Genomic DNA, 24,029 nt, shown 5'->3' on the forward strand with positions numbered 1-24,029 from the left:
TATTTTGGGGCTGTAACATCACTATTTATGCTGATGATATTTGTTTACATTGGAGTAAAACAGCTATATTGTGATTTATGATGGGTGAAACAAACAAACAAATAATGACAACAAAACAAATGTAATTTTTAAACTCTCTAAAAATGTATGTCAATACAACCCAAATCTATAAATTCAAAACAATCCCAGATTGGGCCTCTAAATATACTTAAGCCCCCGAAAATACAGTTTCATAAATTTTCTCTCAAAATATATTTCCTCACCTATGAGGTGTACAAAATATATATTTGGACTCTTTCTTTGTACCTTTATTCTGAAACCTATGGTAAAATATATGTTTTAAACTCACTTCTCCAGGTTTGAACTGTCAGAACTGTACACTTTGGAAACACACAGAGTGAAACACACTCACTGTTGCAGTCACACACAGACAAACGTTCCTTTATTGTGTTTTTATGGACAGTTTTCACATTTATGATGATTTATCATTAGCAACAAGGATGACTGATTGATTGTAGTAAAATCGCTCAGAATTGTATTATTTGAAAAGCGAATGAGCATGAATAAATAATAAAAAGTGAGGAAAACCAGCCATAGTTGTTTTAGTTTTTTTCTCTTCCTTCCAGTGACTGTACTACATATACATTATAAATCAATTCCGCTAACAAAAACAGGTCCCAGCCTTTATAAAATTAATTTTGTCTCTTGTTTTCTTTTCTTTTTCTATTCAAGTTGGTGATTTCATCCTAAGAAAAAACAAAACAAAACAAAACAAAACAAAACAAAACCATTTTGGAACCATTAGTGAAATGCCACTATATTCAGGTTCACTGGGATCTTCTCTGATAAAAAGAGACATCAACCAACTAGAGGATATCCTACCAAGGTGCACAAGAAAAATACATGTCCTTGTTAGCACCGGCGAGGCGGTTGATTATGTACGTGGTTTTCAGGGCTTTTAAATATCAACATTCTACTAACATATCTTTAGCTTTTTATCACCGCGGAGGCAAAATAGCTAATCCCAGAAAGATCTGAAGTAACACTTTATTTTACAGTCTCTATAGATTGTGTTTCTTTACTATCTTCCCAGCATTTAACACAAATATTGTGTGGTTACATTATGTGCTTTGAGGGGGGTTACTTACAGAAGTGTTACACCAAATTGTATCGATGTCAACTCCCAACCCAAAAGGTAAGTACCAACGTCTGAAAGTTTTAATCCATAATTGTCAAGAGAATAGCGTGGAAGTAGCAGTAGTAGTAGTAGTGATAGTAGAATAAAGTGCACTAGGACTGAATCTTATCATACCTATCTTAAGAATACAGTTTTTGTGCGCAACGCAGCTTCAGACTGGGCGGAGGGCTGTGGGGCTGTCCCGGGGGTCATTCGTCAAGGTCAGGCTGGCACAGACCGCGCCTGCTGTTGATATTAATAGCCTAAGGTGAACACGGGTCTCCTGCGCTGCGGAGAACGATCAGGCATGCCGGGTGAGAGCCCTATCTCACTTTACTCCATTTGTTTTCTGATACCACCTTCTTTTCTCCCTCATTCTCGTATAAGGCCTTCGGGAGAGAGTGTGTGGGTGTGTGTCGTCTGATAAAACACCCGCCCCCGTCCGCAACTGTCCGTGAACATCGTGCCTTTATCCATTTCAATAAATCATATTACTCTGATAAATTCATTTCAATAAAATCTCTTCTCTTGTATACAACAAAATTAAAAATCATTTTGCGGAAATTTAAGGCAGTCTGTCCATTTACAAACAAGACATTGAAACTCAGAAAGTTTAATTAGATAGGAAAAAAATAACAACAGAAAGGTTGGAACCATCCCCCAAGAAGTCACATAGTACTTGTTCTCACTGTAAAATCCTTTCATTTATAGATCTCAGTTCGATCTCTTGAAGAAGGAGAAAAAAAAGGAAAAACCTCGAAAAGTTCCACATGTCATCAAAAGCTGACAGTTTCCGTCAACTGTTCCCCCCCCCATGGAGTTCAGCTAGACCACCAAAGCCGGGGGCCTGTAGCCAGGGGTTGAGTTATACGTGCACTGACGGCACACTCCTGTTGAGAACCTGGACCCTCATCAGCTGGACACTGGTCATGATTTTCTTCTGGTGACCCATCAGAGTCACACCTAGTCTCTGGATGTCCCTGTACAGCACACATACACAGATACATGTAGAGATCATTCATTATGTGCTACTGTGCGTTTCAGTAGTCACACATCAGGAGTGTACACCATTAACACCATTATCTCATTTCCTAAATCTGGTATGGTCTTAATCGGGGTAAGAAAACCTGTTTAAATATGGCTGTTTTTTTAACCTAATCTTTTGATAATGTCCAAATACATTACGTAGCCATAAAACATAGAGTGACTTTTCAGAAAAACACAATCTGTAATTACTCTAATGTTATGCATGCAAACTCTTCCGTTTAATAACTACCATAACCTTATTCCCAGTAATCAATATTTGTATGCATGTAAATGCAATGCATATGCTTTAAGGCTGCACAGAATGGAAGACAGAGCTTGGTATTTCATGAACTGTGGCTGTAATATTTCACAATTTATGGCCGAAGTACAAATTGGAGGTATCATTGAACTTGTTATTAACAATAGCCACAGTGTGCAAAAGTGTGGCAATAAAAAAAAATGGTGATGAAATATTAGTTTTAGTGTAATGCAAAAACCTGCATGCTTTTTCTTTTAACCGTCCATGCGTACAGCACCTCATGCCTGCCATGCAATGTCAATCACTATGTCCGCGACTGTGGACTAATTTATTACGAGTCATTTTTCTCTTCACGAGGTATTAAAGTTCCGAAAGAAGCTACAGTAACTACTCTGTCTGAGCCTGCATTTTCATTCTCCAGTGTGCTCATGACTCACCCTTGGTTCATGCTTATGACGTGTCCTAGGGTGTGGTAACCCCCCGCAGCAAAGTGGTCCTTATAACGACCCATTTTTATGGTGTCCAGCCACTCATCCACTGAGTTACAGCTGCTGAAGTCTGGGATGGCTCTCTCCATCAAAGGGGGACTATTGAACCTAGGGCACAGACAGGGAGGCAAAGGGGGAGAGAGAGAGTGAGAGAGGGGGGGGGGGGGAGAGAGAGAGGTAAATGGTAAAGAGATGAATGAGCTGGCGAGAAGCCCGAAAAAAGAGAAAGGGTTCAAGAAGTGAGAAAAGACAGGGAAAAAAAGTTGGCTTTGAAATGCACTCGCAGCCGAGGCAGAAAATCAATAGCAGTTAAAATGATAGAGACGGGCGGCAGCCATGGCTGCAGGATGGCTGCTTTGGGTAGATTAATAAAGGGAGAAATCCTTAACACCCTTAACTCCGTCCCTGACTACCCCCCAACACCTCCCCCGCTTGCCCCAATCTCCTCCAACTTCCCCTGCACGCCACGCACCAGTAACTCTGTGGGACCCTGGGACCTGAACTGAGCAATTTACACAAGTCGAGCCTCAGCCCGTGTGTCCTCTCCAGTCCGCTCCCTGATTCACTGCAGATCAATGTCAATATCACAGCCAGGCTTTTACTTAACGCACAGCGTGTCTGTCAGAGATGAGCTTATTGGAAAATGAACAGACGCTCGCTTTCTGTCTACCAGAGAGAACTTTGGGGGGAAACTTTGGTGTGTAACTTTACCCCGCTGCTCATGTTTGATAGTGGGGGGATGAGATTGGATTTACTCCGTCCCCTTCCGCAGCAGGACGGTTCCCGCTTCGTCCGTGAGATCATCTGACTCTCTTGGCAGACGATCTTTCGCTTTGACTCATGTCGCTTAATCCGCTAATCACACGCACCAATATTTGGTTTCTTGAAGAACTGTCCGTCTATATTTAATCTGAAGTGATGGTGTGTTCATTGGCCCGCCTACCTGCAGAGTGTGTCCATAGACTTTAGGTTCTCTGGGTTGCGGATTAGCTTGTCCAGAACGGTGACTATCTGGCAGAAGCGGGGTCTCTCGTTGCGATCTTTCTGCCAGCAGTCCAGCATGAGTGTGTGCATGGGCCCTGGGCAGCCCATAGGAGCAGGCAGCCGGTAGCCCTCCTCCACCGATTTAATCACCTATACAAACAGTGTGCAAATAATGGATAAGGCAATACAGTTCTAGACAAAATGGCATGTTGCCGCACTGATCAAAGAACTACATATTGCACTAAGATGTATGTGGGCATGTATAGTATACTGCCCTATACATTTACAGAACAGTACTGCTTGTATAATGAAATGAAACAGAAATGAGTTCCAAGTGTATCTCCTGTCTTGGGTGTAAAAGTAATGGACAAAAGTGGACAATACATTGTTTACTTTGCAGGGCAGTCTAACAATACCTATTCAGCCTATCTCATATCAGTAGACCAAAGGAATTGTTTGTTAATCTGGAGCCACTGTACTCACATCTCTGTTGGTGAGGTTCCAGTATGGTCGTTCTCCGTATGACATCACTTCCCACATGACCACGCCGTAGCTCCACACGTCACTAGAAGAGGAGAACTTTCTGTAGGCAATGGCCTCTGGGGCTGTCCAGCGAATGGGGATTTTCCCTCCCTGGAAGAGACACAGAGGACAGCATCTGGCTGAGTTCAACAAGAAAGGCTTCACACTTTCTTTTTCAAACTGGAGTGCAGCTTTATTGAACAGAGCAGTGAAGAATGACTGAGCTTTATGGGCACACAGCAGGCTAATAGTGTGTGAAACTATCCTGTGACCAGGATTCAAATCTCTGGGTCAGGTGGGAAAATCTGGGCCATATCCAGTGAACAAGGAGACAACAAGATTAAGTACCATTGAGCAAGGCAGTTGAACCACAAATGCTAAAGTCAGTGGCCAGCATTACAAAATCTAGGCTGTGTCGGCCAACTTTAGGAATGTATATATACGCGTGTGGTCCTCCTTTCCCCATATTATTGGATGAAGGCAATGCATTTAATCTGGAAAGCAAAAGGCTAAATGCCACACTCGGTTAAATGGCAGGCAACAGCTTATGTCTGAATATAGGCTACTGGACTATATTGTATGTGTGTGAGTGCTTAAGCTTGGGCATGTGTATGTGTGTGTTGCTGCAGACCTGGGAAAAAATAGATTTGCAAATGGTAGCAAATATTTGAACTACTTACAGCACGCTTGTTGTAAAATGCCAGACACTTAAATAGCCCCAGTAGTGGCATAATTACTTGGAGGAAGCAATCCTCATGGGGTTTCTATAAGCTTTCCCCATGGGTTTGTTTAAAACCTGTAAATGTATTCCTATTCTCTTTTGCCACCCCCTGGTTTACCTGTATTGGGAAGGTTATTTTGAAAATGTCACAGGTACGTGATTAAGTGCTTAATGGTTTTATCAGTAACGGATCAAAGTTAATTTGGGGTTATTTTGTCTCCAAACCCCAATACACCTTTAAACATTTTATTCGGGGTGAACGGTTCTGAATGTTTAGGGCGCATACTGTACCACATGGGCACAAAATGCCTTCTTCAGTGTGTCCCCGGTTCGATTCCTATCCTAGCCAGACTGTTTGCTGTGTACCATTCCCCTGCTCTCTGTCTGCCTTTCCTATCTGTCTCTCACTTTCACTATCAAAATAAGGCAGAGATGGTTAAACAGAGGTTTTTTATTCAACCATCTGTCCATCCTTCCGTCGAACATCATCACCACTTTGTTACTTCATACCTTCATACTAGGAGGCTCTAACACCACTGATATGCCAAAACTTTCCACTTGGCCAAGATTTATCTAAAAATGTAATTGCCATGAAACTTGATGACTCACTGGAGAAAGAACCCAAACTGTTTGCATGACCCCGTGCCAAACCACAGGTTGTCTTGCTTGTCAGTTGTTTCCTGTCATCATTGTTTTTGTCCACCATGTGCTTTTGTTTATAATATCATGTCTTGTCTTTTAGTTTCCTGCCAGTTTGTCATGTGATCTCCCCTGATTATTGAGTGTACAGCTGTCATGCATTTGCAATCAGGCCTGTATTTATGTGCCCTGCTGTTCTCTGCCTCCAGTGCCAGGTTGTCTAAGCTCACACCTAGAACTCTCCAGCATTTTTACAAAGTGTTTAGACCTATTAGTGTTACCAGACCTAGCTTTGTCCCTGTTTTTTTGCCATCTGCCTCCTGTTTTTGTACTTTGCCTGTTGGATTGAAAACTTGGATTGAACCCCTGCCTGCCTATGTTATCTGCACCTGCCAAATGATTATTTCTTCCAAGTTAAGTCTATTTAACCTTCCCTGTCTACCGTGTCTACATCTGGGTCCACACTAGCCCCGTTTGGGACCTCACCCTCCACTATAGCTCCGAGATGAGGTCCCGCTGCGTCGAGCTAAAGCCCCTTATTCTTTTTGCCGAACATTGTATCCAAAAACTAAAGGTAGTCCAGCAAGCTAACAGATAACGATTTTGATGACCCCATGGCCTTTCATATAATCAACAGGGAGGCAACATGGCCTCTTGGGGTGGGGCTGCGAGCTTGGGTTTTAGATGCTTATAGTCTTGTTTGCAATCCGAATACCTTTATCCCATTGATGACATGTAACCCAGTGCTCCTCAAACGTTTTTGATACATTCAAGCATTAGTTTATATTCTCGGTGTGTGTGTGTGTGCGTGCGCGTGTGTGTAATGTTCCGCAGAACATGCATTGGGCTTGCCTCTATGTTTAAACTCACACTGGTGGTGTAGGCGGCATCGGGGTCGTCCTCCAGGACGCGGGACAGGCCGAAGTCGGACACCTTACACACCAGGTTGCTGTTGACCAGGATGTTGCGTGCTGCCAGGTCCCTGTGGATGTAGCCCAGGTCCGAGAGGTAGGTCATGCCAGCCGCAATGCCGCGCAGCAAGCCCACCAACTGGATGATGGTGAACTGTCCGTCATGCCTCTGCAAGAGGAGGACAGAGGAGGACAAAGAGGGAGATGAAAGGGAAGGAACTGCCATTTAAAAAAGAAATAAAAGGTTTTGCTGTAGCTGAACTGCCATGGACAAAAAGAATCAAAGAGAGCAGAGATAATGGAGGAATGAAATCTCAAGGGGGAGAAAGAACAGGATAAAGATAAGGAGATTTAAAAAAAAAGTGAAATCTCTTCTTTCATTCCCCATGTCCTCACCTTCCAAAAAGAATGTGTACCCACCCTGAGGAAGGAATCCAGTGATCCATTCTCCATGTACTCTGTGATTATCATCACTGGCTTACCTGGGGAGACACACCAGGATGGACATCAGACAGTATACTTCTGGCGGTGCATCGTGTGGCGCACCGAAAATAGCCGTTCTACAAGCTCACAACGTGTCACAGCGAGCTTGAAGCGCCGCTATTTTTGTTGCGTGTCACGCATGCACAACACGTATAAATCAGGCTTTACTCTTCTGTGGTGGATGGGATTATTTATTTGCTTTTGGAAATAGCAATAGTCATGCTGCAGACATGTGTGACACTCGATTTGATATCTTTGCTGCATGTGTTAATAGCCGTGTATATATATATATATCAATTTTTTACGGAAAAAACATTAACGTCTGTCTGTGTCTCTTTTATGCCCATATGGACATATCGGTTGGTTCTGGAAAACCGCATATGCGCATATCCGAACGACTCAGCAGCAGGCACCGCACTCCCTCAAGTTCCTTGCCGATGTGCACGCAGTGTCAGCCGGTCCCATATATGCACATGACCATATATTGATATAGCGGTCGGATCTCTGGCTCTGGACAACCGGATATCCATATATGCCTATATATGGGCATATCGGGTTTGTTTATGGTTATATGTCTGAGTCATAGTGACATGCCTATAAATGGGCATATCGGGTTTGTTTATGGTTGTATGTCTGAGTCATAGTGACATGCCTATGAGTGGGCGTATCGGGTTTGTTTATGGTTATATGTATGAGTCATAGTGACATGCCTATGAATGGGCGTATCGGGTTTGTTTATGGTTATATGTATGAGTCATAGTGACATGCCTATATATATGGGCGTATCAGGTTTGTTTATGGTTATATGACTGAGTCATAGTGACATGCCTATATATGGACGTATCGGGTTAGTTTATGGTTACGTCTGAGTCATAGTGACGTGGCCGTGGTCAGTCAATTTTAGTTGTCAATTTTAATATAGGATATATATATATATATATATATATATATATATATATATATATATATATATATATATATATATATATATAGTGTTGAAAAATATCTGCATTGAGATTACTTAATTGAATTTGACGGAAAAAAAATTCACCAAATTCAATTATGTAATATCTCCCGTTCAAGATACATTTTCTCGGAATGGAACCGTGTGTGATATGATGATATCGGACTAACAACATGAAATTTAATAGCTTGAATCAAATGAACCGAGGCAATGTGCATCACCGTGGCTGACGGCGTACATACTCTGTGTTACCACTCCCTCCAAGCGAATAACATTGGGGTGGTCGAACTGGGCCATGATTGACGCCTCGGCCAGGAAGTCCCGCCTCTGTTTTTCTGTGTAACCTGCTTTCAGGGTCTTCAGAGCCACTGGGATGTCTCTTTTGCCCGGGAGCCGCATGCGTCCGTAACACACCTCCCCAAACTCTCCTGTACATGCACGCACGCACGGCATGGACACACACACACACACACACACACACACACACACACACACACACACACACACACACACACACACACACACACACACACACACACACACACACACACACACACACACACACACACACATATGCATTGAATATGGTCAATGAAAGCTCGAAACATGTCACAACAAATGTTTGTCTATTTTCACCTATTATGATATGGCCAGAATATGGGCATGACAGGGATGCTAGGGTTCCTGTGTTTAAATAAGGATTGGGAAAAGGTACAGTGTAAAACGTATCTATTCAAAAGCATTGATGGAAAAACAGGTGTAACTGTCTTTTGGCTTTTGTTTGCTGCGACAATGAGTGACACGGATCTGGTGTCTCCATCAAGGGCACGGGACATTGCAACTGATCAAATCTGTGACCTTCTGATGGTCCCTCTAATCGCTTGTCTACCTTGACAACCCAACTGTTTTGTTGAGTCGTTTCCAGTATGCACTGCAGTGTTTTGCTCGGCTCCGGCAGTGGCAGAGTGTTAGCATTCTGTGTCTGTCTGAGGGGATTTGATTGACAGCTCCATGCAATGCTCTGATTCCACTCTGCTATCCTTCTCTTCACTGCCTTTACACCAACCACTGATTTCAGTTTACCTCAGCCAATGACTGTGCGTGTGTGTGTGTGTGTGTGTGTGTGTGTGTGTGTGCGTGTGTGTGTGCGTGTGCGCGTGCATGCACGCACACACACATGTGTGTGTGGGCATACACGCCTCAGTTCATGGTTTTACCTGAGCCAATGATTTTCTCTATTTTGATCCTGGAAGCCTCAATTTCTCTGGCAAACTCGTGGACGGCCTGGCAGGGGTCTTCGTACGTGTGCGGGTCGATATAGAACCTCGCGTCTGGGAATGACACTAAGATAAACAACATTAGCATTTGGTCACATATCGGAGAATAAACACGGCACATCTGAGCCCCCTATCAGTGGAGTGTGGGAGGAAAACATTACATAAATAAAATATGGTGAAAGAGAAGAAATGGCCCGGGATGAGAGATCGGAGGTCGGAGACAGAGAAATAGAGAGAGAGAGAGAGAGAGATGAGGAAAGGGAGATTAAATAGGAAGTACGTAGGAGGAGGGAGGAGGGACTCACTTAATCACTAGGCGTGTGATTAAATTGTTTGCTCTGAGGATGAACTTGATAGCATCTGTGTTAAAAATGCAACCTATTCACAGACATGGGCTGGAATCTGTTATTTGTTATAATAAAGACACAGAACAAACATACCGTGTCCATTCTGGTAGTGCATCTTCTCCTCATCGGAGTCCTGGAAGGCTTTGCTGTAGCCGCAGTGTCTGTGTTAATGAGACACGCACACAAACGTATGGAAAAACATGCACACAGATATTCACACGAACATACACACACAAGGCGGGATGAATACAGGACAATTGTGAGAAAGAAAAAAAAAACATTCTATATCATAAAGCATTCCTAACTGTGATTTGCTGTAGACTATCAACAGAGCTCATTCCAAACAGAATAATTGAGTCTATGATAGTTTTCAATCAGCTAATGATGTTAGTAAACGTAAGGGAGCACACCACCCATTTCCAACCTTATTTTCATTATAATTGGTCCTCACTAAATGCTCATTATATGATGGCACCATTTCTGTCTACTAGCTCTGTGTCTCAGAGGTGGGCTATGGGCAGCGTCGATAGGGATTCCAAGCTCATAGAAACTACAGCCTTTCTCTTCCTGGAAAGTTAGCGTGCTGAAATAGAAGTAATTGCTCTTGTTTGAATTTACCAAACCTGCCTACTGATGATGACATTGGTAGGCAGGTTTCGGAACTGTCCACAGCCCATCTTGGAGACACAGAGTGAGTAGACAGAAATGATGCCATAATAAAGATTAGCGAGGACTAATTATATGAAAATAAGGAAAATGGGTGTACTGCTTCTTTTAAAGACTGGTTGCAAGTTGACCGGTCAAACTATTGCAGTGGCAAAAGGGTTCTGCACCAATGCTTCGATGATTATGAAGATTAAAAAACGGAATTTCCGCAGCTGTAATTGGTGTGGTCTTTATTTTTTAAGTGCCGTTTTTCATGGATATAATGCCTAATACATTTAGGAATAACTAGTTACACTGATTCACTGGGAGGACACTTTGTGAGTGGCAGGGCATGCATGAGGCATTCGGTGCAAGTTGATCTGGAGAAGAGAATCACCTCATTGACTTAGTAAACTTATAACAACAGGATTTTGACAGGATGATACCTTTAAATCCTTGAGCTAACACAGCATCATGCGGCTGGGAGACATGCCTCACTGTTTAACATTTAGCTTGCAAACAGAGCTGAAATGAACTCCGGCATGAATTAATTAAGTGCAATGAAATTCATTATTTGTTACGCTACAGAGATGTAAGTTAGTAGACATCAAAAAGGGCGAGTGGGGAGAAGGGGGCGGGGGGGCTGTATAAGTGGGAACGTTTGCTTGCAAGCTAACGGACATGAATCAACATAATTAAATCCACTGTGCAAGGTGGAAACCGCGGGATGGGAAATTAGCTAAATACGACAGGGAAGAAGCGGGTGGGGGTGGGGGGTTGACAAGAGGAGCAGAGTTTGTGCTGTCACTAGAGGCATTAACTTGAAGGCCTCTGCTATACTTATCTTCCTTAATGACACCAATTCATGCAGATTATTGCTATTTTCCCGTATAATGGACACACGTCATACTGGCATTGGTGACTAAAACTAGCCTGTATAGCTTAGCTTTGTGCACCACATGACAGAAAAACGGGATTCTCTTTCATTGCTAAAGCGCTATAGGCACATATGGAGGATCATATTCCACATAGGTCTTATTCTAATTACAGATTTACTGTATGCTTCCACTTTACTCGCCCCTTTCATATACTATACACAGTAAAATCCTCAATGTTAATGTATCATTTGTGTACAAATGTAACTAAATGGACCCATGGATCCATTTGGTTGCATGCACACTCTCAGTGTTAAACTAACACTGAGGATTTTTCAACATACAGTACTACTAGAGTCTAGCCTAAGGTACACTGTAAAATCCTCAGTCTAGCAGGGAGCAGCAGGAGAGGACATACGGTATAACAACAAAATGTAATAAGGGGTTATTATAACAAGCACTACAACACATAGAGTTTCAAGTATTATAGTATAGTATAGTATAGTATAGTATAGTATAATATAGTATAGGATAGAGTAAGAAAGTGTTCCACACACAGCAGCGAGGGGTAGTGTGGTAAAGTGTAGCCTTGCCGTTTCCTGCAGATGATGAGGGCGAGGAACGCAACCAGGCCTGACACCAGGGCCATACAGATCCAGATGATGGTCATGGTGTTGTAGCGCAGAGGAGCTGTGGATACACACACACACACACACACACACACACACACACACACACACACACACACACACACACACACACACACACACACACACACGTGCGCGCGAACACACAATCCATGAGACTATGGTGTAATTCTATACAGATTTCAGCTCAGGTATTTCGACCTGTAGCTGAAATGGTTCTTCACTTCATATGATTAATTAACATACAGCAAAAGGGGAACAATATGCAAATCAAAGTATTTGTTTGGGGAAGCCTAATTTTCCTTGTTTGACTCACACACTTCCTAAGGCTGTGATGTTTTTCAAGGTTCGCAATGGGTATTGTATGTGTTTTTTTGTCCGTGTATGGTATACGGTATGTACAGTATATATGATTTGTTTTTGTCTACTCTGTGTATACATGTAACGACTGTGACATGTATTTATGTTGGAACCCCCTAGAAAACGAGATCTTACAGACATCTCAAGGGCTGTTATCCTAATAAAGAAACTTCAACACAAACACAGGACTTACAACAACCACAGTGCTGTTTGAAAAGTGGAATCAGAAGCAGTTTTGCCGTAAGAAAGCTGAGATAGAACAGAGGGATTATCTTAAGCCATTGGCCTCAGTGACACCCCAGCCCCTCAGCCCAGTGCTCAGCTTCCTCTGTCATCCCTTACGCTCTCACTGATTTAGTCACCTGTCCTCTTGGGGCTCTTTGAATCAATGTGTTTGCTGGTAGTTTAATGCTGAAGATAATTTATCTGGTATGTATTCCATCACTGACCATATTCACATGGTGGTCATTTTGCTCTAAACTAAACTAAAATGAGTACAGCTGACACGTCAAAGTATGCTCCTTTCTTAGTTAGTGACTGTCATAGGGCTATAGACACTAAAAGGCTCTCAGATATATAACATAATAAACCTGTTTATTTTTATGCTGACTATTTAATCTCACAGCTATTTATCTGTAAAAGTGAAGCCTTCACAATTTTGGTGGTTAAGTGGTTAACCCCCCCCCCCCTCCCTCGCAAAATAATAGGCTAAATAACACAATATTTAACTGTTTAAATTGTTCTATGACCCTGTCAGAACGTCCTGAGAGTCCACGAGAGGCCCCGACCGCCTGCTTATGACCGATTGCTGTTGAGGCAATAGGCTTGTGAGCTTCCTTGCAATAAACATTAAACAATAAAAATGAGATGTGGCTGCAAATATAGAATAGCTCCTCTGAGGTTTAACATGCTTAAGAAATTATGAATGTGCTCGTTAAATAAAATTGCTGCGAGGAGTATTGTTTCAATTCATACAGTACATAAATTAGAAAGAAAACAGGCACTTCATCAAACTGCATCCTGTCACATGGCCTCAGGACGATGTGAATATGGTCAGTATAGTGTAGTCTTGAAGTTGAACTTTGGGACGCTGCACCATAAAGTTTGCTGTAGAACAACAGAACATTGCCATAAAGTAGGGTAGACTAGTTTTGACATATTCCTGGACTTATTGATTGCTCAGTATGTATGCTGGCTGTGATGCAATGGATCCTCCTGTTTTATGAGTCTGACAGTGAGATATTTTCCAGAAACAGGCTGGCGGAAGAGAGTTTACAGTCCAGTGAGCACCAGAAGAGGCAGACCATGAGTCAGTAAAACTCAGTTGAGACACAAATCATGAAACCTGAAAAGGAGTTTTGCACGGCAAATACACTCCTCGTGCAAGAATATAGTCTAAATAAATAAGCGTATTGTATGATGCAAAAACAAATCAATAGTTATTGCCACAGCTTTGCACACGGTGTCTTCTGAGACAGTGGATCAGTAGCAGTTTTGCTGCCGGGGGTGAGGTGACCCTGTAACGAAGCTCAGATCGATAGAACATAAGGATGGTCTGAGGCTGCCTTTGGCCTCAGTGACATGCCAGCCCTTTCAGCCCAGCACAACGCTAAGCTGTTTGGGGCCTAGTTGTGGAGGGGTTCACATTGCCAAGCCCCTTTAGCAGAACAAACAGCTTTGTTATTGGACTTTTTCCACTGTCTTAAAGAGCAATATGTGGCTCAAGGGCTTGTGTGGTCTGGGTCTGGTCTGGTCATACTCTCTTTCAACCTCCCTCCCTCCCTCATTCTTTCTCTTTCTTTCTCTCTCTTTCTCTCTCTCTCTCTCTCGCACGCACGCACGCACGCACGCACGCACGCACGCACGCACGCACGCACGCACGCACGCACGCACGCACGCACACACCTGCTTTTCCGGTCTGAATCTCCACATTCTGGCTGAAGCGTCCGCAGCCTGCTGAGGTTCTTGCTCGGACCTGGAAGATGTATTTGGTGCCCGGTTTCAGGCCTGAGACCCGGGCATTGGTCCCCTTTGACTTGAGAGTGGAATAACTCTGCTCCTCATTATCCTGGAGGGGAGAGGAACATTCACCTTAACAACAGCCATGCTATTATCATTACCATCACCAGTCATCTAAAAGGGGCAAAAACATTATGTAAACAAATGAATAACAACATAGCTTAACATGATGAACATAATGATGGAATATACTAAATATATAAATTCCAATTTACAATGAATGCCCCATGCCCTGCTACTCATTAAGTCCCCCTGGTGGCCTTGATGGGATTTATTGTTTGCTTCTTGTTGTAATTATTCTTTTTTATCATTCTCCTTTGAGACAATAACAGAGATGATGCTCCCGATGACAAAAGTTGATTAATTATCTTTTTACAGCTGTGAGTTGTCCCCCCCCCTCCTCCTCCTCATTGTGGGACAATGGTGTCCATCAACACCACATTTAAAGAGGCAGTGTCACAATGTTAGTACTTTTTTAGTTTTTCATTCAATTCTGGAGTCAACAGTTTAGACCACCCAGCTTTTCTGTCAAACGGGCAAGTAGAAACAGCCTTTACTTGTCACTTGTCAAGACCAAATACCTCCCATCACATTATGTGGATTTGGGGAGTTTTGGTTCTGGAAAACCACCGGTCCAACCGACTTCCAACTCGGTATAACACACCCTTCGTTCCTCGACGATACACATGCCAAGTTTGAAGTCAATTCGTCAGACACACACACACACACACACACACACACACACACACACGCACACAGAGATTCTGTGCATAGATATATGGATGGATGGATGGATGGATGGATAGATAGATAGATTTTAAAAATCTAATTTGGATTCATATGGGAATTTAAGTATACTGTACAATATTGTTAAAATTGTTATATAATTTAGTATGGAATTGGGACGCAGCATATGGGTTGAGAGGTACCTTCCCAGACACATGTGTGATTATTGGGGAATAGGATACACCTGTGAAAGCTGAATAGGTGCCCTACTTATAGGCCAGTTAGCCGGCAATTTCTCCTTGAAAGGAGCTACTGCAGTAAGAAGCTCCTGCATACACAGTAATCACTACTAGTGACATGGGCTTTTTAGGAATGAAAAAAACAAAGAAGTGAAATTAATAGACTGTGATTAAATATCAATCAACTGAACTGTGACAAAAACAAATCAGATACAGTATATTATGGGAGAAATGTGCTGTGTTGAGCTCCATTGTCACATCACAGGTTTGCATGTGTAAAGAAGTGAGTGAAGTTAATATTTTTTTTTAATATCCCATAGCCTAGAGGGACGATTTCTCTGTGATTGGCTAGTTCTTTGTTAGGCCAACCGACTAGCCACTGGTGTAACGTTTTCGTTTTGTTAAATTGTGGTCTTCTCAAACAAGGTGTCAACCCTTGTGTTCTCCTACATGTCACAGCCTGGAGGGACAATTGCTCCGCAATCTGCGACCAACAGTGTTAACTTCATCACTTACTGCAGTGACATTCACGTTTACAGGGCTGGCCCTGCTGTTGCAGTCCAGCCAAAAATAAAAGTCTCCGGGGTGCATGGTAGCTCAGCCATTTAGTGCACAAACCATATGCTCATTATGAGTGCGAGGACCAGAGTTTGAATTTGACCCCTGTATTGTCTTGCGTGTCTGTCCTCTCGCTCTGCCCTTGGTTTCCTGTCTCTCTACACTGACCTATCTGAAATAAAGCATTAAACATGCCAAACTTATCTGTAAAAGAAGTCTCCATTATGACCTCTCTGCCTGTCACCTATACTACAAACACCCAATACTAACAAGTGCAAGAGATAAAAAAGGACAGCAGAATTATGTAGAACATCTCTGTGTCATCTGGACACATCCTGTACATCAACTAAAGAGTCCAATAATAAACTGCATGGGTTGAGAAATAAAAGCTAGGCCTATATTATTTCCCTCTTTATTGTCGCCATGATTTCAATTATTTTAACGCTTTCATCCAGAGCAACGTAGAATACCCTGCAGAATGTAGAATACCATTCAGAATACCCTTCAACACCTTGATCATCCACATGACAAGCAACCAGTGGTACAGAGCATAGAGTGGTGGGATGTGTTTTGTGATCCACATCATCCTAATGTTCACCCAGTATTTGGCCACTAGGGTTTTTGTTTTTGTGTCACTACATTATACTGCAGGGCAGCAGCCCTCACAAGAAACCTCCCTCAGTTTGAACCACTGTGGTCGACTGGTCATACTGTAGAAAACTTAAGGAAGCATACTGCTGACATGTCCACTTGAGAGACGCCTCCGCTGCAGCCCTAAGGGCGAAGCCAGATTAAGAAAAGCGCACAAAAGACTCACTAATCCTTTAGTAGTCCCTACACTAGCCAGTGTGTTTGGTTGTGATGCTCTCAACAGCCCACTCTATCAGCTGATCTATATCAACGCACACACGTGTACAGACACACATGCTGCAATTAGCCCCCACCATGCTCATGCACCCACATAGACCCCTTTGCTGTCACTGTCACTTTCACAGAGTTGGATTCTCTCTCTCTCTCTCTCTCTCTCTCTCTCTCTCTCTCTCTCTCTCTCTCTCTCTCTCTCTCTCTCTCTCTCTCTCTCTCTCTTGACAACCATTTCCTTTCAATTAGCGGAGCTGCCAGGAGAATCTTTTCTTGGATTAAGTTATCTGGAGTCTATCCAACCAGCACTCCTCTGCATTCAAAACATCTTGGCTCAGCTTAGCTCCTTTGAAGGCAGGTACAGCAGGGAATGTGTCTTTTTTTGCTTTGTTTTATAAGCTGCTGGAATCATTTCATGTGCTATGTATTTAGTATTTTTTTTTAAATATATTTTTCTTTTTTCTTTCTTTTGACTGGGGTGGTCAAATAAAGAGAAATCTCCAAACGCAAATAATGATGTAGTATTTGGGTCTCCCAGAGGCAGTGTAGAACACATGCAGCTACTGGTTGTTTACCTTCTCATAGTATTTGATGTCATACTCCAGGATAACTCCATTGGGCTGGTCAGGTTCATGCCACAGCAGAGTCACACTGTTTTGACTGGCATTCTCCTGCCGGATGGCCAATACCTCAGACGGGGCTGCACAGCAAAACAAGGAAAAATTGCTTGTCAGTCAGTTCAACACAAACCCGTAATCCCGGCTCCCTATAATAATCACCATACAAGATGATCAGATTACCGTGCATTAAGTCTTAAGTTATTGATACACTCAAATCGTATGTCTTTCATAACAGAGATCAAGGTGGGTCAAGTAACTTCCAATTCAGTCAGTTTGGAATCCACATCAAATTGTGGTTATAGCTGACGGAGCAGCCTGTCTCAGTAATTATGTTATGTAGTGGATAGAAGTAGCTGTTGGGGCAAAAATAATATTTCTGCCTTTCTGAATAGACTGTATGGAAAATAATTTAACCAGCTTACAGACCACCAACTAGGGGTACAGTATGTAAATCCATGTGCAATCCAGAGACAGGCAGAAAGAATAGATGAATAAATTATTCTCCATTTTGTTTGCTTTGCTGTCAACATGTTCCTCCTACATATTCTCACTCCTACAGTAGATGGTAATATGATGAGGGAATATACTAAATCTACAGTCAGATGCTTTTCAATGTTCCAGGTAGTTCTGGTAGGTGAGTCAATATTTGAAAGAATATCACTTAACCGCAAAGAAATTGATACAAAAGGGTTTTCAATGGATTCTGGTAGTATTGGAAAAGCTAATTAACATACTAGAAATCTAGGAAAATATACGTCCTGGAACGGCGTCATTTTCAAGATGGTATCCAAGATGCTTGCCAGGAGATTAAAATGGCTTTTCCATATAAGTCATTATAAAATATTTCATAATGTAATGAGTATTTTAAGGGCTTATAACTATAATTATACAGTGTTATAAGCAAATTATAATGCATGATAAGTATGTTTATTATAACGCATTATAGACATGGGCTTCATAAAAAGGGTAATCCTCTTAGTCCAATGTGTGTACAGTCAGTGCATGTCACTGGTCGGATGCCTACCTGCCTGGTTCGTAGTAATGTTGACTGAACCATAGAGAGGTGGCTCTTTGCTCAGCTGGGTCACAGCGTTTGTGGCCATGATGCGGAAGGTGTAGTTGGCGTGGGCCACAAGGTTGAGCACCGTCACCCAGGGGTCGGTCAGCCCGCTCTGCCGCGGCACAAAGCGGACGGCGGCCGCGCCTGAGCGTTCCACCGTCCCGCCTCCGGCCCCGACGCTTGCCTTCGCCCCGCCGATCCCTCCCGCAGAGAAGGAGATGCAGTCTTCACAAGGTCCCCCCTCCCCGGAACACTTCTGACACAGCACAGTATACAGCAGGTCGCTGCGACCCCCGGTGTCCAGTGGGAGACCCCACTCCAGGTACACCGATGTCCCATTGACAGAGGAGATGACGCTCACTGGAGCGGACGGAGGGCCTGAGGACAGAGGGGCTTTTAGTTTGTTCATTTATTTCAAATCTGTATAGATATTGATTATTGGATGGATTATTGTCTCAAAATTGGAAAATGATGAGTCATTGATTAGCCTGCTAACAAAGTAGGCTATGTTATTCCTAGTAAGCGTCTGTCTGTCTGTATGTATTTATATGCGTGTGTGTGTGTGTGTGTTTGTGTGTGTGTGTGTGTGTGTGTGTGTGTGTGTGTGTGTGTGTGTGTGTGTGTGTGTGTGTGTGTGTGTGTGTGTGTGTGTGTGTGTGTGTGTGTGTGTGTGTGTGTGCGAGCGTGTGTGTGTGTTAATGTGTGTGTGTGTGTTCTCACGGGTGCAGATGGCAGCAACGGGGTCAGTGGGTGCTCTGTAGTAGTTGGAGTCACAGGGACAGGCCAGGGCCGCTCTGGTCTCTGAGTGGCTGTGCTGAGGACATTTACCACACAGACCGTCTCCTGCCGACGGCTTATAGAAGCCCACCTCACAGGCTGCAGACAGAGAGAGGAGGAAACAGAGAGACTAAGACAGATTGCTTAAGGAGAGAGGGAGAAAGACAGAGTCACTACGGACAAAAATACATCAATGTACACAGTAAAATCCTGAGTGTTCATTGAACTCCAGGAGAGTGTGCAGATGTAACCCAATTGATTTGGTTACAATTGTACACTCTTGGAGTTACAAATGGATAAACTGACACTCAGGATTTTTCTTGTGTTGTGTCAATAAACAGGCCAATAATGAAGAGCTCCATGCTCCCACAAGAGAGAAGAGAAGCTCTTAACTTGACCTCACCTGCCAGGACAAAGAACTTTACGTAGGCCTAACATGATAGCAGAAGCACCTGTCAAACTTAAGAGAAATCCCCCCACAAAAACAACGGCATGTATCTACGTAATGTAGCGCATTGGTTTCAGAAGCCCCAAATCTATGGAGAATTACCACTCGTCTTCTAACGGTGAAAACCAGGGGATGGCAGCAGGGAGGAGATGAAAGTCATGCTTTTCTTTTTGCACAGATTTGGGTCTGAAAAGGCTGAAAAGGCTGTGCACTGTTGATACCCCCTGTGGGACCGTCAGAATCTAGACCGTGTTTCAACCGTATTCATCGCCTCTGCTACATATTCACTTTCAACCCACTGCGCTTATTAATAATGGAGGGAGCTCTGATAAATATATTCTCTTTCCAGATGGCTAATAGAGCCACTTCTCTGTTATGTAGTAAATGGGGCAGGGTTAAAACCCAAGATCACAACCGTTCTTGTCAGACACTTTTAGGGCTCATGCTTGCCTCTCAATTAGTATGTGTTAAGCAGTATTACTGTAGTTCCCACACCTGTGTTAAATTATGGCATTTAAGTTTTATACCCCCAAATTTAAGTTGATGGACAACCACTTTTCGACTGAAAGAGTGTAGGCCTTCCAGACAAATGAGTTTGCTGGGTTTCAATATTTTTGCATACTGTGTAACTTTTTCAAATAAACAAAAGTATATTTTTCACATAACAATTCCACATATTTTCACATAACAATTCCACATAATGTGTTTATCTTTTTTACAACTTCTCTAAAAACGATTAAATATGAAAACTAAAAACTATTGCAAATGTTAATTGTGCAACCGTACACAAAACTTAACAAACTTTGCTTTTCTGCTAATTTAACCTCTAGGACTCAAAAGGTATAATCAATCCCCCAAAATAAGTAGCTGGGAGGGAATTCAGAAAAATTCACCAAGTGCACAATTTGTATGATTTTTTACATATTCCCTCCAGCTTTTAAGCTCCCGGCAGTCATCGCGGACGCCATCTTGAAAATAATGCCTTTCCACAACTGAGATTGTCGCTTTCAGTTTGCTTTTTAGCATGCCCGATAGTAACAGAATCCATTGAAAAAAAAAATCTATGGATTTTCAACCATATACTGACCAATCTAATATTGGAATCATTCCAAGCAGACCACTAGGGGGGCGATCCCAACTTGCTTGCGATGGTTTTTGAAAATCTTATGCCTATACCTAACACCATGCCAAAAATCTAAAGCTTGTCACCAAGTCCACAATTTGTATGATTTTTTACATATTCCCTTCCAGTTTATAGCCATTTTAAGCTCCCGGCAGCCATCGCGGACGCCATGTTGAAAATAATGCCTTTCCACAACTCAGATTTTCCTAGATTTTTAGTATGCTTTTTAGCATGCCCAATAGTAACAGAATCCATTGAAAAAAACATTCTATCAATTATTTGGATTTTCAATCATATACTGACCAATCTAATATTGGAATCATTGCAAGCAGACCACTAGGGGGCGATCCCAACTTGCTTGCGGTGGTTTTTGAAAACCTTATGCCCATACCTAACACCATGCCAAAAATCAAAAACTTGTCACCAAGTGCACGATTTTGATGATTTTGGCCGAATTGCCTCCCAGCTAAAGGCTGTGCTTTAAGGGATCTAATGCCTTTGTTGTAAGCAAGCCTTTTTCAAAGCTAAAATGAAAAATTTGAAGTTTATCTTTCCAGGTAGGCTACTTGTTTAATCATTTTTAATCCATTTTGAATTAATGTGGGGAGAAATGATTTGGTTATTTCCCATTAAATAAACTGCCTAATATGTACATGCAGACATAATGCCAACGCATAAGACAATAGACTTTATCTCCCGTATACACACACATGCATGGCATACGATACAAGCAGGACATACACATGTACCTGACTGTACTGTACGTAGCCTACTGTATAAACATGCATGTAAGCAACTAAGCATGCATGAGCACACACACACACACACACACACACACACACACACACACACACACACACACACACACACACACACACACACACACACACACACACACACGCACACAGTGTTGTGTTCTAGGTTTTTTTGGAGGGTATACCATAATTATTCCCTCCCACATGCACGGCACATGCACGCACACATGCAAGCGTATATACCACGCCTGGTCACCGAATGAAATAACGGCTCTATTGTTAAGTAGTTAATGTGTGAATTACTTCGAAACTCCAATGGCCAGTGGTCCTTATCACCTCAAGACAATAGCTACACATAAGCCTTCACCCCAGATGCCACATTATCACATGAAAAAGGCTATTTGAACTGAAGTTTACATTCTTGCTGCCCCCAGCCCCTCCTCCTGCATATCAGATACGCTTCCTCGGATGGCTACTGGATGGTATCCGATTTTTTTCAAATTTTCTTGGAAGGTATACTACGCATATAGCGTAACACGGTAGAACACACCACTGCACATACAGTACACACCATGTATTGCCACGGATTAACTGAATGGCGTTGATAGCCCACTCTTTCGCAACGAGGTCCCCTAAAACGGGAGGCAGAAAGTATTTCTATACGCAGTATTTATCCCAGACTGTTTTCTCTCTGTCTTTTTCATCCCACTAATCCCTCCATCCCTTGATGTTTTTTTGTGAGTTGAAAAGCAGGTCATGATAAACATCGGAACAGCTCGTTCATCAAGGGGAGAGGCGGCGAGTGCTTTGAAGTCTGACAGACTCACTAGTAGCTGTACGCACACACGCCCATGCACACACATGCACATGAAAGCATGGGCACACACAAGGAGTCAGACATGGCCACAGCAAGCACTTGCAATGAACTAATTGGGCAACCTGATTAGTGTGGTTGCCCGTAGTAAGGGCAACACATTATAGTACTTGTATGGCTTTATTATAGCGAAACCCCAAAGCTTTGCCACGCTACTCCTCCCACAGTTTTGGCGGCACACATACGAGCCATATGTCAAACCGACCGGCTTAATCAGGAATCGTGTGCTTGCATTTTACTAAGCGATATGTTTCATAATTTATAATTTAATTTATATATATTTATTAGTGAATAAATGTTTCCCATTGACTTCAATGGGGCTTGTAGATCGGCTATTTTTGGCTAATGTTCTCCTCAGAATATAGGGATGCTGGGGTTTAAGTGGTTCATGTAAATAAAAGAATAAGTTCAGTTCAAGTTTTGGAGACCCCCCTGAAGTAACTCTGAGGACCCCCTAGGGGTCCCTGACCCCCTGCTGAAGACCCATGTTGTAGCGTTTTAGTGCCTCCAGCTGGAATCGAGCCCCGTTCTCCAGCTCAGCAGACTCAGCTGCGTCAAGAAAACTAGCTCACGTAGGGGAGAGTCGCGACCGAGTCTTTTGCGGCGGCGCTAAAATATTATTCATGCATTTCACTGATAAGATATAGGCATACAAATCAGCAGGAATCACTGCTGTAATTTCATTTTCTAATAAATATTCATACACTCTATAAGGCCAGCATGTATGCTTTTATTTTAAGATATGCTTTATTTCCACTTTGAAATTGCACTATAAGTAAAGTGTGGGGTCTTAAAAAAAAATCCCCCATAAAATGGGGTCGTGGTATAAAAAAGTTTGAGAACCCCTGCTCTAGTGGAGCGATTTGCTGGACTTTTCTGAATTACATTTCCTAAGTTGGTGTGCTAAAAATGCCTACTAGACAGAGGTCAGTTCTTACAGGCACAGCGAGACAAGAGGAAATGGATGAGTTGGATGTAACTTATAGACACTGGGCAGCGTCGAATGATGGCCAAAAAAAAGAAGATGCGAATATAGTTTTGGAAGGAAGGAAGAGAGCAGGACACTTCTCTATTCCAGTGGAGTCCACCCACATACCTTTAGGGAGGGAGACTGCCGAGTGTGCATGTTGCTGCACACGGTAGTGTGCGTATGGGTTAATGTGTGTGTGTGTGTGTGTGTGTGTGTGTGTGTTCACATATGTGTGTGTGTGTGTGTGTGTGTGTGTGTGTGTGTGTGTGTGTGTGTGTGTGTGTGTGTGTGTGTGTGTGTGTGTGTGTGTGTGTGTGTGTTCGTGCATTGTCTGGCATGTCAGAGCCTGTCAGAGTGGTGCAGCCAGCTACAGGAGAATTTGCATTACAATGAATCTTAATAGCCGTGTGCTGCATTGTGCGCTGACCTTGATTTATTCCCTGTATAAGTGGGCAAATAAACACATAGGAAGGAAGGGGAATGGTGAAGGCATCATCGTCCAACACGTGAGGAGACTGAGGGAGGAGCAGGGGTGGAGCTGAAGGGAGCGGGGATCTTCCTTACAACCTGGTTTCGGCTGGTGATCGCTCGTATTTCATTAACAGCATGTTGACAGCGTGGCAGTAGGCCTTGTCTGCTTCATGAATACATGTTGGCGAAAGAAAAAGCAAATT

General features: G+C 42.8%; 1 protein-coding gene across 1 annotated transcript in view; it reads right to left on the reverse strand.

The window, feature by feature from the left end:
- Positions 1-504: 504 nt before the first annotated feature.
- Positions 505-24,029, reverse strand: part of epha8 (eph receptor A8) — a 101,934-nt gene continuing 78,409 nt past the window's right edge. The window contains exons 7-20 of the mRNA XM_080423720.1: positions 19,129-19,284; positions 18,373-18,786; positions 17,304-17,428; positions 14,231-14,393; positions 11,876-12,008; positions 9,892-9,959; positions 9,392-9,517; positions 8,417-8,602; positions 7,148-7,209; positions 6,687-6,896; positions 4,418-4,567; positions 3,894-4,084; positions 2,900-3,058; positions 505-2,157 (exon numbers count right to left, since the gene is read on the reverse strand). Coding sequence (XP_080279846.1) covers positions 2,043-2,157; positions 2,900-3,058; positions 3,894-4,084; positions 4,418-4,567; positions 6,687-6,896; positions 7,148-7,209; positions 8,417-8,602; positions 9,392-9,517; positions 9,892-9,959; positions 11,876-12,008; positions 14,231-14,393; positions 17,304-17,428; positions 18,373-18,786; positions 19,129-19,284 — 2,258 coding nt within the window. The 3' untranslated portion in view covers positions 505-2,042. The remainder of the gene's footprint in view (positions 2,158-2,899; positions 3,059-3,893; positions 4,085-4,417; positions 4,568-6,686; positions 6,897-7,147; positions 7,210-8,416; positions 8,603-9,391; positions 9,518-9,891; positions 9,960-11,875; positions 12,009-14,230; positions 14,394-17,303; positions 17,429-18,372; positions 18,787-19,128; positions 19,285-24,029) is intronic.

Source organism: Gymnoscopelus braueri (assembly GCF_963280865.1).
Source record: "Gymnoscopelus braueri genome assembly, chromosome: 3".
In the NCBI taxonomy this organism is placed as follows: Eukaryota; Metazoa; Chordata; class Actinopteri; order Myctophiformes; family Myctophidae; genus Gymnoscopelus; species Gymnoscopelus braueri.